General features: G+C 41.6%; 1 protein-coding gene across 3 annotated transcripts in view; it reads right to left on the bottom strand.

The window, feature by feature from the left end:
- Positions 1 to 5,363: 5,363 nt before the first annotated feature.
- Lhfpl3 (LHFPL tetraspan subfamily member 3) overlaps positions 5,364 to 16,818 on the bottom strand; it is a 389,769-nt gene continuing 378,314 nt past the window's right edge. For all 3 annotated transcript variants that reach the window (XM_075956231.1, XM_075956230.1, XM_075956232.1), the window contains one exon: positions 5,364 to 7,699. Coding sequence is in view for 1 of the 3 variants with exons in the window: in XM_075956230.1 (XP_075812345.1) it covers positions 7,671 to 7,699 (29 nt within the window). In the remaining 2 variants the exon portion in view is untranslated. The remainder of the gene's footprint in view (positions 7,700 to 16,818) is intronic.

Here is a 16,818-nt window from a genome sequence, read left to right as displayed (position 1 = left end):
TTTTTGTAGTGATATTCTTCCTAGATGTTTATATTGAACCCCTAATCTTTAAAAACTACCTATTTGCTGAGACGATTAAGGCTGGGTTTCTGGTCTACACATTTCCCTAGAACTCCATTTTTTTTTCTATTTTCTTTTTTTTCTAGTGCTGGGGTTGGAACTAAAGGCTTCATGAATGCTAGCTGCAGAAAGTTGATATTGAACTGGTCCCCAGTTGGTGGTTCTGTTTTGGAAGGTGCAACCCTTCTGGAGGAAGTACATCACTGGGGGTAGTCTTTGAGATCTCTAGACCTCACGCTGCTCCCACTTCACACTCTCTACTTCATATATAGTTCAAGATATGAACTCTCAGCTCTCTGTTCCAGCTGCTCTACTTGCTGCTTACTACCACACTGGCCCTGCCATCACGGACTTTAACCCTATGGAACTGTAAGCCAAAATAAACTCCTGGCTTCTCTGAATTTCCTTGGTCATGGCATTTTATCACTGCAACAGAAAAGCTAACCCTGTCTCCTTGATGCCATCTCCAAAAGCCCTGCACTTTTGCTCTGCCAAACCAGAAAAAGTCATGCTGCTCCAAATCCCTCCCTACTACTTCCTGTGTCTCTCTGTCTCTCCTGGTTGCCTCCTGATGCTTTTTGATTATTCTTTTGTCAGTTAATTGCTAACTCAGTCTTATGACCAAAGGTTAATTTTATTTAATCAATGTAAATGCAAACTCGGTGTTCATAGTGTGATCGACTACCCCACAATACACAACCTCTTCCTGGTTGCTAGCACCCTACTTACAAAACTGATTGATATTAGACTGTATAGACATGACCCCTCTTGTGCACAGTCAGCTCTGAAATACACAACCTCTTCCTGGTTGCTAGCATCCTACTTACAAAACTGATTGATATTAGACTGTATAGACATGACCCCTCTTGTGCACAGACAGCTCTGAAATATTACTCTGGCTTTAGAGCTGCTGTAGAATCAGCTGAGCATCTCTGAGACTTCTCGCTGTCCAGTTCCTTTTATGTCTTTTCTCCCTTCCTTTTCTTCCTCTTTCACAGTTGTTGATCCTGAGAATCCTGTACAGTGGACATTCCTGCCCTGGTGTTAGCAACCTATTTGTCAGTAGGACATACTGCTTAAGATAACGTAAAAGGAGAATTTATTTTGGCTCATGATTCCAGAATTCTAGGCTATGGTGGTTTGGTGTCTTGGCTTTGGGCATGTGGTATCACAGCACAGTATGCTGGGGATGGAGGGGGAGGAATCTGTTCACCAAAGAGTATCTTGGAAGCAAAGAGCTAGAGGAAGGAGCTGGGTTCTTCAAGGGCAACCTGATTTCCCCAGTGGCATAGCTTCCTTCCACTGGGTCCTTCTTTTCTTAAAGGGTCTATATTTTCCCAGTAGTGACACAAGCTGGTCACAAAGGCTTTGGGGGACATTTAAGATCTTAACCCCCAACTATCAACCTAGTCCTCAGGGTCAACATCCCAGGAAATCCAACTTGTAAAACCATCCCAAACCAGTCATCTCTTTCTTGGCTCTGCTGCTGCAATGCTAGTATATCACAATCACCCTCTCACCTTGGCCTCTGAAGCAGCTTCCCCCAGACTCCCGGATGCTTTTTTTTTTTTTGGCCCATAATACCTCTTTTATTCATAATTATCAATATTCAATTTCTTGTCATAATGTTCAGCTCAACTTATTTATTTATTTTGGTTTCTTGAGATAAGGGTTCTCTGTGTGGCCCTGGCTCTCTTGGAACTCACTCTACAGAGCAGGCTGACCTCAAACTGCCTGCCTGTCTCTGCAGTCTAAGTGCTGGGACTAAAGGCGTGTGCCACCATGCCTAGCATAATATTCAGCTCAATTTATTTTATCTTATTTCATTTGATTTGTTTTTTTTTTAGATAAGGCCTTATTTAATTCCAAAGACGACCTTGAACTTCTTACCTTTCTGCTTCTCCTTCCTTAAGTGCTAGACTACAGATGTACAACACCACACTTAGTTTACTTTTGTTTCTGGGGATCAAACACAGTGCTTCATGCATTGAGGCAAGCGCTCTACCAACGAGAGAACATCCCTAGCTATATTTGAATTTGAAATGAATTGTGTGTGTGTGTGTGTAATTTCATAAAATCAGTGAACTTATGAATCCTGACATCTCTTTAAGCTGTGTAAGTCCCGAGTTACCTATATAACTTCCTCTGATTGCAACCCATATTTACTTTCTAAGAATGACTATTTTTTTCATTCAGCATTATATTATGAACCTAATATAATTAGTTATATTGATGTTTTTAACTGAGGTTTTCTCATGGCAGTATTGAATAAATTAATTATATGAAATTATATTAAATTATATGAAAATCTGTAATTTATCTTTGCCTTGTTAATGAGCATCTGGTTTTTCTTTCCTTCTTTACAAGTTTTTGGTGTTCATTTGTAAGAACTTCTTCAGTATCTCTAACTACAGAGAGCAGAAGAATTTAGCAAATGTTCAATATTTTTATTTTTGTGGTGCATGGGTGTGTGTTTGTGTGTTCATATGTGTGGTATATATTTGTGTGTTCATAGATATATGCGTGTAGGTCTGTGTGTACATGCAGACGCTAGAGCAGGTTGGTGGTTGCCACTCTATTCCTTAGTGCTTATTCCTTAGAGATAGGGTCTCTCACTGAACCTGGAGTTAGGCCAGTGATCTTGTCACTACAGAACTGGAGTCACAGCTGTGTGGAGCCATGATTGTTTTTTAATAAGGGTTCTGGAGATTTAAAAATTCATTCATTTATTTTTTACATAAATTTGTGTGCACGTGATGTGTGTACAGGTGAGTATGTGTTTGTGTGGGGGGTATATGTAGTCCATGGCATGCTGTGGAGGTCAGAGGACACTTGGATACCAGCCCTTGGCTTTCATCTCATTTGAGGAAGAATCTCTGTTATTTGCCACCGTCTGGGTATTCCAGACTAGCTGGCCTGTGAGCTTCTGGAGGAACTCTCCTGTCTCTGCCCACAGTTTCACCCCTGGACTGTTGGAATTGCAGATATGTGTGACCATGTCTGGCTTTCATGTGGGTTCTGGTCATCTGAACTCAGTTTCAGGCTGGAGACCGTCAGTTCTTTTATCTGCTGAGCCATTTCTCCAGCTCCAGATGTTCAGTATTACAAGCCACCAGTGCTGGGTGTTGTCAGACCTTTAATTTATGCTAATCAAATGATACTATTATTTTATACATGTAATTCATATTTTGATTGCCGATGAAGCTGAGGAGGAGTTTGCTTAATAAAGGGTTTTCACGAGTGGGTCTTTGTTATGATTGACAGGCTTGAATTGTATAAGCCTTTTCTCGCTGTACATGTCCCTTCCCATGATGCATCTGTTTTTTTCAGATGCATGCTTGATCAATGCATAGGCTTAAGATGTAAATAGGTGTTTTCCCTAAGAGTTCATTCGGAATACACAGTTGGCATTTTTATGCATGTGCTCCAAACCAGTGTCACCAAATAACCCCCTGTAGCGAGCCCACAAGTATTATACAGCGAATGTACAACTGTCAGACCAATAGACAGATCCACAGGGTGTGTTTATGGACACTCCACATGGAGAGCCCATTTAGCCGAGCTGCCGGAACACTCGTCTTTTGGATAGTCACTGTCAATTCTGTAAAAGTTTTGTGAAATCATGGCGTTTCCTCCCTTCAAAATGGGACTCATTCCCGAAATACCTCAGCAGTGTGACTTCCTACTGTATGGGCAATGAAATGACCTTCTCGTGGGTAACATTCACTCTTGGTTCTAACAAACAAATCTACATAAAGTCAGTGTCCCACAATTACCTTTGCTAACAGACCAGGTAGGAATTCCAAAAAGAGAGGAAGACAGCGCCCTTACCGCCCTTAGCGACAAACAGGTCTGAATTTGGGTGAGCCCAGGGTCCAGGGAGGTTTAGTAACCTTATCTAATGGTTTGGACTGTCCTGTCTCCCTTTGGGTGCCGGCCCTTCCTGGATCACTTTTCCTGGGGCACTGCCTTGTCAGGTTCTACCGGTTTTTTTTTTTTTTTTTTTTTGTGTGTGTGTGTGTGTGTGTGATTCTGAAGTGCATGTTGATACCACTGTTTTTGCCTATGGAATTCTTTTGACCACGTCTGTAAAAACTAAAAACCTGGTGGAGATTGCCCCTTCACTCTGCTTCTTCACCCAAGGAATAAAGAACATGTAGAGGTAACAGTGAGTTAATTAACTGCATTTACCTTCAAATCAAGTTAGCCAGTTTTCACCTGAGATAGTGAAGCTTTATGAACTCTGAGAGGTTTAATGGGCTTAACCCCAAACTAAACCTCGATAGCCCACCTGGCTTCCATACCTAGCTTTGCTCTGTAGTGTGTTAGAATGGAAACTGATTACAAAATGGGAGTTATTAATGATTGTTGGGAGAGGAAAATTTTACTCCATTGTTTTGAGTGGGGTATATGTGTAGCTTTATGTACACCAGATACCTGTGTTATTGGGTGTATTATCAGCTTCTTCCAGATGCCATTTTTATTTTCTTAGTGCACCAACTATGACTACTTTATATCCACTACCTGGCAATTCCAGCATCTAAAATCTTTGGGGCCATCCACCTGTTATTAGCTATTTCTATCAATTATTTCTTATGATTTATTGATGTATTTAGCAATTTTGAAATCACGAGTGCATGTCTTGCTGAGGTTGATTGGTGAAACTTATGTTACAAGTAATTTCTTCCATGTTTAATGTTTTGGCCACTGTGCCAAATATCTGAAATAAGCAACTTAAAAGGAAAAAAAATTATTTTGCCTCATGGTTCCGGAGGTTTTAGGCCATGGTCAGCTGTGTTCCACTGTTTCTAGGTGGAAAGAAAGAAGCTCGTGGCAGGGAACATGAGGTGGAGGAGAGCTGCTTACTTCCAAGAGTAGGAGACTTGCAGAGGAAGTTTCCCGGGACAAGACATTAATTCACACTGGTTTGGATTTGAAATGTCCCTTGTAGGCTTACATGTTCAAAGGCTTGGTCTCCAGCTCTTGCCACCATTTAGAAGCCTTTAGGAGGAAGAGATTTGCTAGAGGAAGGGGGTTATGTCGGCTGTGAGGCTGTTGTAGTATCTCTACTTCCTTCCTGCTCTCTGCTTCCCAACTGTAGATACAATGTGACCAGCAGAGAAATTCCTGTCCTATGACTTACCTTCCACGATTGAACGTGTTCCTTTTTAATTGTAAACCAAAATAAAACCATCCTCCCTTAAGTTGCTGTTAGCCAAGTATTTGATAACAGCAACGAGAAGAAGAAACAAAACACTGGATCACGGGGCAAAAATGGAAAATGAATGTGCACATGCTACCAATTTTTTTAAGTAACAAAATCTTATTTTTTATTTTTTTTTTACAGAAATTCAGATATTCCAATAAATTTCTTTACATTTCCTGGACCTTAAAAAAATTGCACACAACTTTTGGACATAATATAACGGAACAGAATGAGAAAGGGAGTCTTTTTTTTTTTGAAAGGTAAAAACATACTTCTTATACTTAACATTTAGTGATTTACATGTATATTATCTATGTACAAATGGTATATCATCAATGACCCATCTTCATAGCTCGGTGGTATGCTAAATTACACTTAGGTTTCATGGCAAAACTCTCTTAAAGAAATTCTCATGTGGCGAGGAAGAACTTTTAATTTTTTTAAACATTACTGCTAGTGATGTAAGACTCGAGACAGAACCATAGTTTACATGGGTTAGGGGAGTCTAAAACCTTCTGTTTTTAGTGTAGATTATGAGATGTCTCCCCTTAAATAAAAGATGATATTTTAAAAGAAGTTGTGTGTAGTTTGAGGCCAGCCTGGTCTACAGAGAGTTCCCGAATAGCCAGGGCTACACAGAGAAACTCTGTCTCGAAAAGTGAAACAAAGTAAAAGTTGTGTGTAATTCAATTAGTAAGTAGGATATTTTGAATGCATCCGGACAACAAAGAGCCCCCAGAATGACTTATACTGTGGTTATAGAGACCAAGTGTTCCCTTAATATAGTTCTTTAGGAAAGTCACACCTCTGTGAACTGGGTTTTACATCCTTGAGCACTTGAGTGTATCTGTAATGTACTTTTAGCCATTTGAAACCTTTGGCTCATGGTGAAAACATGGCTAAAAATACGAATGTGGTTTTATGTGAGCACAAAAGAGGGAAACCCTGATTCTACGTTAGGCTCCACCTGACGTTCTAGCGACAGATGCAAATTCAACCTTATCTGAGCCCGTGAGTGAAGACATTCTATGTGTGTGTGTGTTTGTGCTCAGGTATATATTCTGGGCTCTTCCACAGAGCCCCCTTCATGTGCACCTCAGCTTGTGTTTACCCTCAGACAAAGAACTACTTCAATATTAAGCGTTTCTCTGGTGTTGGATTTAAGCAGGAGATGTTATGAGGGCAATGGTTGGGGGTACCTGGGGGAAAAGATCCTTGAAGACAGGTGGTGAGTTGTAACTACTACCAATCACTGGCTAACCCAAAGGAAAGAAAACATATGAGAACTTTCCAAATCAACATTAATAAACAAAAGGTAACTTATTTCTATCAAGTCCTTTTGACATGTATAAGTATAGAGTTATTTACTTCTAAGGCTATAAAGTTGTTTTTATTTATTTTGTTAGTACCACTTACTATTATTTAGAAGTAGATTTAATGGAACGATTTCTTTTATCAAAACAAAAATGAGTATATGTCAGTAAAGGAATTAAAGGATATGGGTTTCTAATGACATACAGAATAAAGAAATAGAGAACTCATATTTTAGGTATCTACTAGTAAAGTATATTAAATTCCTATGCATATTCTAGGGGAACTAGAAAAGGTGTCTATTTGATAGCAGCCTGTATATTACATGAGAGAGCATCCAGGCAAAAAGAAACTTTCTTTACTGTTCAGAGTTCCTCGATGCTGTTTCATCAATGACAGGGGCATCTACGGGAACCTATCATGTGACGGTGTACTTCCTAGGATTCACAGTTTGATGGAGTCATAGCACACGGCAGAAACATTTCCTTGGCGATGACTCAGACAGATTAAACTGAACACACACTTGGCAGGAAGTCTGAGGGGCTACACCTCTTAATAACCAAGTGGTTGTACCTAATTGCACAGTGAAATGAGTGGACAATAATGTTGAGGAACCAAAGATCAGGGGCATTCCTCAATAAATGACCCTTAATCAGCTTCTTGGCTACTGAGACAGGAATAATCTAGAACTAACTGCCCTTGTGTTTCTTTTAGTGATATTGAAAGATTAAAGCTTTTTTTTTGTTTTCAGTTTGATTTAAAAAGGACAGCTTATAAACCTCAGTAATACGTATTTTACATGTTAATTCTAGCAGTTGTGTGTTCTTCTTTCTTAAACTATTTCCTGATTATGATTTTCATGAATGTTATCTGATCTTATTTAATGACAGTTTCCAGTGAGCTGGTGTTTAATCCGTGGTCGTAGCTCCGCTCGGAAAACCACCCGCAGCTCTGCTGACCTAGATTAGCAGGTGCGTCGACAAGTAGACTTTGTGCATATTCGTCTCTGGACTCTGGTCTCTCCCAAGTGTCTTCCTTCTTGATGTTGATGTACAAAGCTGTTTGTTTAGCTGTTGTTTGACTTGTTTTGTGCTCATTCTAGAGAATATTGGCTTAGCAGAACTGCAGAGAGAAGGAGGAGAGAGAGAAAGGGTTAGGGGAAGAGAAAAATAAACATGATTTCTTGTCAACAAGATTTTCACATGTTCGTCATGACAATAATACCACAGCTGGGCCTAGGCAGAGGGCCTGCTTAGCATGCGCAGGAGTGATGGTGCATGCCTGTCATCCCAGAACTTGGGTGTTGGGGGGAAGAGGATCAGAAATTCTAGGTCATCTTTATGTTCATAGCAAGTTCAAGGCCAGCCTTGGTTGCATGAGGCCAAGTCTTCAAAACTAAATACCCTTCTCATGCAAAAAAAAAAAAAGTTCAAATGCACTTTGGATTTATTACCAAAGACTTTGTGTGATCTGTTCCATTATACACACAATACAGTATTCTCAACAGGGGGCTTCGTGAAATCCAAATATCCTCTGGAGTTGAGACTGCAGACTGCTTTAAAGGAATGAGGAGGAAGGCAGGGAATGAAGAGCTATTCCAAACCTCACTGTCTTGCCTGGCATATAGAAGGTTTTCTATGTTCCAATTCTTCTCCCTTTCTTTCTGTTTTATTTATTTTACAAGATGTCATAACAGGTGAAAAAAATGACTATATATGAATCATTCACAAATCCAATCACCTTTAAATACCAACCTTTTTCTTCCCATGTTTCTTCATATTTCTTACATAAATGTACTCTAATTTTATAAAGTGGGAATCACAGTGTAGATGGCACTGTCTAAAATCTTTAACATGACATTAAACACTCTATATCATTATATCAGCATCTAATGGCGGTATAAGAGTCCATTCTACTTTTTTTTTGAAGAAAAATATACTTGCTGCCAAGCCTGACAACTTTATAATTTATTTATTTTTATTTTATGTACATCAATGTTTTGCTTGCATGTGTGTTATGTATACGGTGTCACGGGATGAAGCAAAACTATGAGATTATCAGGGAGGAAATGGATAGGGTAAGATCCAATCTCAGTGGACTGGACTGGGAGGAAGGGTGGTGGAAAGAATTTGTTTACTCCCCAGAGAAGTGTGTGTATACTAGAAGAGAAGGGAGCTGCTGCAGGGTAGGCTTCTCTTCGTGAAGATCCCGACTTCCAATGGGAACAGAACACTGTGGTCAATCTCATCTCCCTGCTATCTGGGCCCACACTCCAGGGCCCGGCCAGGTCACTCATCAGTGATCCCTAGTCTCTTTTTCTTGAGTCACCTATGATTTTCACTTGGTTACCCTCTCACCCGACCCCTCGCTGTAAGCTCATTATTAATCACTCAAGCTTTTTCTCCTGAATGGTCTCTTTTTTTCTCTTTGATGGACACTGGGTCTCCTCACCCAGGGTGTCAAGGAGTTGAGGAACGAATGGGAAAATTGTGCCAGGAAGCCTGTGAACTGGGTTTCTATTGGGGACAAAGCAGGTTCAGTGCCTACATTTCAAATGTAAGGAACTGTATTCTGAGTGTTGGCGCATGTCAGTCAAGGGAAGGACATCCTCATGGTTTGTATATCGGGTGTTTTACTTGCCCATCATTGGTCCTGGCCCGGCTTCTCTCTGCAGGCTGCTCATTACAAGGCTTTCTGACCGTGTTTGCCTGAGTCTGAATTACTTAGACATTGTTATGCCTGGTATTTTTTTCTTCCTAGTGTATGGGAGCACCGTGCAATGACAATCTTGGGCATGTGAGAGTTCTGTAGCTCACTAGGCTGAAAACAACAAGAATATTGGTTCCATTGGGGCTCGGAACACAAACAGTCCCCACATATTATCAGGAAACCACTGTACTTGGGGAGTAATATTAGACTGTTATTACTTGTGCTCACACCACGTAAACAGAGAGGTAGGTGTTCCCACCTGAAAGCCTGGCCAACCTGTGCATACACACAAGTTTATCAAGGGCAACAGGAAGAAGGGAGTAAGAAAAGGCAAGACTTTCCTTTCCTCATGTGACTATTTCTTCTTCTGTCTTAAGAGTACCAGCTATCAGGGCTGTTTGCAGAACTAACTGGGAATCTTAGTGTGGCTATTCTGTAATCCTTGCCTTGTAAAACATCCTGCTCTTTTTAAGACTTTTGCTAACATTTTTCATGCACCATGGATATTACCTATCAGGGAGGTAATTTAAAAGATGTCACATTTCCCCAAGTTTGTACAGAGCAGGGAGGAATAATTAAGTCATTTAATGCTGCTTGGGATCTTTGTTCTGTCGGGTTTGACCTTGTAGCCTGTCGTGGGCTCTGAGTTGCCCATGTTCCATTGTCAAGGGGCTCTTTGCAAGTCTTTCTGAAGCTGTCGTTTGAGTAACTGCTCGTGAGAGTCACAGGTACAATAGCCAGACTGTCCAGGCCATTTAAATGCTGCCTTGTTGAATTTTCTACGTGTTTACCAATGCTGACAGTACGGTCTCCTGGTGGCTGCTTTCTGCTGATTGTTCCTATCTAACCGGTTAGGGTCCTGGAGCCCCCTCAATCAGGACAGCGAGAAGTGGGGGGGGGGCAGGTACTGTCTGAGTAGTGAGAAAGGCCAGGTTTTCTGGGACAATGGCTAATGAACTGAGGTTGTGAAAATGAGTAGAGAGGGAATCCAGCCTTTTTCTCATCAACCATTTTTGCCATTTTCTCACACTCTAGTGTTTGGAACTGTGTCCACTTCTGACAGGGACCTATGATTCCCTTCATCTCTGGGAGGTGGATTGCAGTCCCTTATGATCTGTAAAATCTCACTTGTTTTCTCTTTTTCCGCTAGCAGAATTTGCTCTCTCTGTCAAGGTCTTCTATGCTCCAGTTCCCCAGCTCTAAGTCAGCTTGATCTTTAAGTGCTTGCTGAACAAATGGAGGAAAATAGAAATAGGAGACTCTTTCCATCAGTCAGAGCTGCTGTGGGACTATGGTCTTGTACCCTGTAAAGATTTGCCACTTGTATTGGTTAATAAAATGTTGATTGGCCAGCCAGCAGACAGGAAGTATAGGCAGGGGGACCAGAACAGGAGAATTCTGGGAAGAGGAAAGGCTCAGTCTGCATTCGTCACTCAGATGCAGAGGACACAAGATGAAAATGCCTCACTGATAAAGGTACCAAGCCATGTGTCTAACACAGACAAAAATTATTGGTTAATGTAAGATTTAAGAGTTAGTTAATAAGAAAAGCCTGAGCTAATAGGCCAATCAGTTTATAATTAATATAGGCTTCTGTGTGTTTCTTTGGCACCGAATGGCTGAGGGACCTGGAAGGACTGAAAACCTCTGTCAACACAGAGCCCATTAAGTTAGTGCTTTTCATGTCTCAGTATGCATGAGAATTATCTGCGTATCCTGTAAAAGTGTGTAGAGTTTTTTTTAAATGACAGAAATAGTAAATTTTATTTTCCTATTGTTTTTATTGAGCTATACATTTTCCCTACTCCCATTCCTTCCCCCCCATCCTCTTCCACCCTCCTCCTGCCTGCCCCCCACATTCCCAATTTACTCAGGAGATCTTGTCTTTTTCCCCTTCCTAGGTAAATCCATGTGTGTCTCTCTTAGGGTCCTCTTTGTTGTCCATTTTCTCTAGGATTGTGGACTGTAGCCTGCTTATCCTTTGTTTTGTGTCTAATATCCACTTATGAGTGAGTACATATTGTGTTTGTCTTTCTGGGTCTGGGTTATCTCACTCAGGATGGTTTTTTTTCCTAGTTCTGTCCTTTTGCCTGCAAATTGTAAGATGTCATTGTTTTTACTGCTAAGCAATACTCCCTTGTGTAAATGTACCACATTTTCCTCCTCCATTCTTTGAGGAGTGTCTAGGTTGTTTTAAGGTTCTGGCTATTATGGACAATACTGCTATGAACATAGTTAACATAGTTGAGCAAATGCCTTTGTGGTATAATTGTACACCCTTTGGGTCTATGCCTAGGAGTGGTATTGCTTGGTCTTGAGGTAGATTGAGTCCCAATTTTCTGAGAGACCGCCATACTGATTTCCAAAGCGGCTGTACCAGTTTGCACTCCCACCAGCAGTGGAGGGGTGTTCCCCTTACTCCACATCCTCTCCAGCATAAGATGTCATCAGTGTTTTTTGATGCAAATGTGGTACACAATGATGTATTACTCAGTAGTAAAAAACAATGACATCTTGAAATTTGCAGGCACATGGATGTAATTAGAAAAAAAAATCCTTTGTGATGGTAACCCAGACCCAGAAAGACAAACACATACTCACCCATAAAGTTGATATTAGATGTAAAGCAAAGAATAACCAGGCTACAATCCACAACCCTAGAGAAGCCAGGTAAAATGCAGGTCACATGAAGGCCCCAGGAAAGGGAAAGTTAAGATCTTCTGGGAAAACTGGTAAGGAGAGTAGAAGGGAGGGGATGAGGGATGGGAACTTGAGGGCTCGAGAAGGCCTAGGTGGGGGAAACAATGAAAGATATATCTTGATAGAGGGAGGCATTATGGGGTTAGGGAGAAACCAGGTGCTAGGAAAATTCCCAGGAATCCACAAGGATGTCCCCAGCTAAGACTCCTAGCAATATTGGAGAGGGTGCCTGAACTGGCCTTACCCTATAATCAGATTAGTAGCTAATTGTCATCATAGAACCTACATCCAGTAACTGATGGAAGCAGATGCAGTGATCCACAGCCAAGCACTAGACTGAACTCCTGGAACTTAGTTGAAAAGAGGGAAGAGGGACCATATGAACAAGAGGGGTCAAGATCATAATTGGGAAAACCACAGCTGACCCAAGCCAGTGGGAGCTTGCGGATTCTGGACTGACAGCTAGGGATCTTGTATGTGACTAAACTAAGCCCTCTGAATGTAGGTGACAGTTATGTGGCTTGATCTGTTGGATGGGCCTCTGGCAGTGGGACCAGAACTTATCCTGGGTGCATGAACTGGCTTTTTGGATCCCATTCCCTATGGTGGGATACCTTGCAAAGTGTGCAGATTTTGACTTGGTCTGTCTGGAGCAGGACCAAGACTTTGGATTGCTAATACTCTCCCAGGTGTAGCTGATGCTGTTGGTCAAGTACCATGCTCTGAGAAGTGAGGTGTTAGACTTAGCTCTAAGGCAGAACGAGCTCCCATCCTAATAAGGTACTCGATACACAACAGGTGCTCCAAATGTATCTGTTGAGGTGACCCACACCTGTAATCCTACTGCTCGGCAAGCAGAGGCAGGAAGAGCTCTGTGTTTGAGGCCAGCCTGGTTTACATGTGAGCGCCAAGCTAGCCAAGGATACACAGTAAGGTCCTGTCTCTAAACAAACAAAATCAAAAATCCAAAACCAAACCAACCAACCAACCAACCAACAACAACAACCACTCCCTCCCCACCCCAAAAAAACTCCAAAAAGGTATCTGTGAATGCACAGATGTTTACAACAATCTGGTGATGAAAACCTTCAGCAATTGGTAGAGACCTGCTGTTCCAGAACTTTTGGAACTTTGTTTTAATTTCATCCACAAACATTAATGCCCTGAGCCAAGGGAGCAGAGTGGGTGGGTGTTCTCTCTTCCTAGGTCTACATGGGAAGATCTTTTCTCCTATGCTTTCAACACTAACTTTTCTCCAATGTATATAAACAGGCATTGAAGAAATGGGCTAAAAGTGTTTGACCCGGGACAGTCCTATGACATTTCTTTCTTCCCAAAGGTTTATTTTTTAATTAAAAAATGTTGTATTCATTTGTTTTGAGGGTGTGGGTTAGTGCATGCCATGGCATGGGTGTACAGGTCAGAGGGCAGCTTGTGGGAGTTGGTTCTCTCCTTCCCCATGTGAGTCCTGGGGTTGAAACTCCAGCCAGAGTTAAGAGTCTTATTCACTGATGCCTTTTACCAGCCCCATCTTCTTTCTCAAAAATCTTTATTTTTCTTGCCCCTTCATTGTCAGTTTCTTTGTCTCCTAATTTCCATTGAATCTGAGGCACTGATGTTAGCAGAAGCACAGCCTGTGCTAAATAATCTTCTGGCCACCGGGAAAGGGGACCTGGTTCACTGTGGGTTGTTATGTAATGTGATGGACAAGGAGACTTGGGTGTTAGGCACAGGGTTTCTTCACGTGATCTTTTCTCACAAAGTAACTCACGAGAAGGGGTTAACCAACGAAGCTCTTTCTTTTTTTCCCTCATCTGCATTAGGGATGTCTGTAGAATGTATTAATGTGACAAAACAGGTCCTCTTATTTGGTAAACCTTCCCTTTGCATACTGAGTGGATTTGTTGCTGACTTGAGAGTCTGGATGATAATCTCTGTCCAGTTTGACCTGAAGTTACTCCATTTTTTAACGTAGGTCAAAAGGTTCTCCTTACAATGCCCACAAGAAAGGCCTAAGGCAAGGTGAGAGGACAGAATCCTCAGTTTTCAGGATGTGTTCAGATGATCTAATGTGCACCACCTATGCCTCCATCAGGGAACACTAGAAACTCCCTTGCTATTTCTGTAACCCCTTTGTCTTCCCATATGGAGATCTAAACCACACACAAACACTCCACCATGTCTGTGGCCATCCTTCAGAAATGTAAGTAAAACTAACCCCAAATTCAGTGTTACCACATATGGAGTCCAGATCCGAACTGGATTCTCTTATAATCTGTCTCTGTTGCCATTGAATAATCAGCCTCACACATCTCCCTCTCTACTCCTATTCTTCCTCTCTTTCTGAGGACACTGATTTTGTGTCATTTCTCCGTTGCTCATACTACTCTCTTGGCCTGTGTTCTTTTGTTATATCCCTCCTTTTGTCTTCTCCTCAAGTGTAACACACACACACACACACACACACACACACACACACACACAGATACAGACATACGTAGACAGACAGACACAGACAGACACAGGCACATACACACACAGACACACACACACATACACATACAGACTCAAAGAGACAGACAGACAGACACACACACACAAACACAGAGACACACAGACAGATACAGACATATGTAGACAGACAGTCACAGGCACACACACACACACACAGATACAGACATAAGTAGACAGACAGACAGACACAGACAGACACAGGCACATACACACACAGACACACACACACACACATACGTATACAGACTCAAAGAGACAGACACACACACAAACACAGAGACACACAGACAGATACAGACATATGTAGACAGACAGTCACAGGCACACACACACACACACACACAGACACAGATGTAGACAGACAGGCACAGGCACATACACACAGGCACACACACGGAGACAGATACAGACATGTAGACAAACACACACAGGCTCTCACACACACAGAGATACGGACATACGTAGACAAATAGACACACAGACACAGGCACATACACACATGGACACACACACACAGACACACATACAGACTCATATAGACAGACAGACTGTAACACAGAGAAACAGGTCTCGAAAAAACAACCCCCCCCCCAGAAAAAAAGAGGAGGGTACAGTTCTAAAGAGAGAAGTCTCTCAATGGAGGAAATTCAAAATGGCTGAGAAACAACTGTTCAACATCCTTAGCCATCAGGGAAACACAAATCAAAACTACTCTGAGATTCCATCTTACATCTTATATGGCTTACATAAATATGACAGTTTCTCAGAAAACTGGGAATTGATCTGCCTCATGACCTAACTATACCACTCCTGGGCATATGCCCAAAGGATGCTCCTTTATACCACAAGGGCATTTGCTCGGCTATGTTCACTGGGGCATTATTCATAATAGCCAGGAACTAGAAACAGCCTAGATGTCCCTCAACTCTTCAGTTCCTGGCTGATAAAGAAAATGTGCTACATTTGCACAACAGTGTGTCACTCAGCTGTTAAGATTGGCATTATGAATTTTGTAGGCAAATGGATGGAACTAGAAAAGATCTTTTTGAGTGACGTAACCCAAACCCAGAAAGACTAACAGGTGTGTACATGGTCTCGAGCTCACAGAGACCCACCTGCCTTTGCCTCCTGAGTGCTGGTATTAAAGCCCGCGCCACCACCACCCAGCAGTCATGTATAATTCTGCTTGAATAAAAAATATATTAAGAAAAACCCACACTCATTTCTCCAGGAAACTGGAAGGTTTCTCAGTTCATAGAACTGTGGTCTTGAACAAGTCAAAGTGGGCAGAGAGTTCAGGCTTTATATGTCTTTATTACACAAATTTAATAGTCCTGGTCTTAATTGCCTGTATGAGTCTTTGCTGTAATGAAATAAGTCTTTCAAGTATGACGTATGCCTTCCCTCTGGACCAAAGAGAAGTGGACTGACAAGTCTAGAGGCAAATCATAATCAAAACCTAGTGAAACCTACCACACGGGCCCCACTAGCGATGTAACCAAGAATGAAGGCATTTAGTAGCTGCTGCATTGCATCTGATAGAATGATTTGAGAAAAGCTCCCTTGCCCCATGCTGTGTCTTTAGTACAGGTTCACAGGTTTCCCCATTACTTGTTCTCACACTGACTCAGGGCATCGGAAACCTGTGGAGAAGTAGCAAGACCAACCGTGTTAGTTAGATAAGGCAAGCTGGATTGGGATGAATGATTAACGCTTCAGAGAAACAAGGGCACTGCTATGGAATTTACTCTATCCTGAGGGTAGTGCAGGCTGCTCATGCCGTTTGGATGTGGAATGCTTGCCAAGTCTTGGATCTCTGGTATGACAAAGGAAAAAAAAAAAACCCAAACAAAAACTAAAACCAAACAAGACCTAGTAGAATCATCTAGAAGCCAGGGATGACTCAATCCTGATCCTGAATGTTTTTGTAAGTTAGCAGCGATCCAAAACACATGTATCCTGAGCTATATTAAAATTTTTGAAAAGTTTCTTTGATGATAATGATCTTAAAAAAAATCCTAGGTGTTAGGGAACTTTTCTCAGAAACTTGACCTATGCCCAAAGAAATGCTTTTCTAATTGTGGCCCCTGTACCTTCTTAGCTCTTAGTTGCATGGGTACTTGTAAATACGCGGACCTCAGAGTCAACACCAAACGCCCTGGAGAATGCTCATTCGAGTTCAATATTTATAGTGCTTTGAGTTTAGAAAATTTGATGGAGATTTGGATTCTGGGTTGGCCATGGTGCTTTGCTTACCACAGCTTCGGTTTTCTCAATTGGAAAACAGACATGGCACCATTTAAGGAACCAAAGTTAGC

Source organism: Microtus pennsylvanicus, chromosome 22 (genome assembly GCF_037038515.1).
Source record: "Microtus pennsylvanicus isolate mMicPen1 chromosome 22, mMicPen1.hap1, whole genome shotgun sequence".
Lineage (NCBI taxonomy): Eukaryota > Metazoa > Chordata > Mammalia > Rodentia > Cricetidae > Microtus > Microtus pennsylvanicus.
The sequence above is the reverse complement of the archived record's forward strand: the minus strand, read 5'-3'. Positions and strand labels throughout refer to the sequence as shown.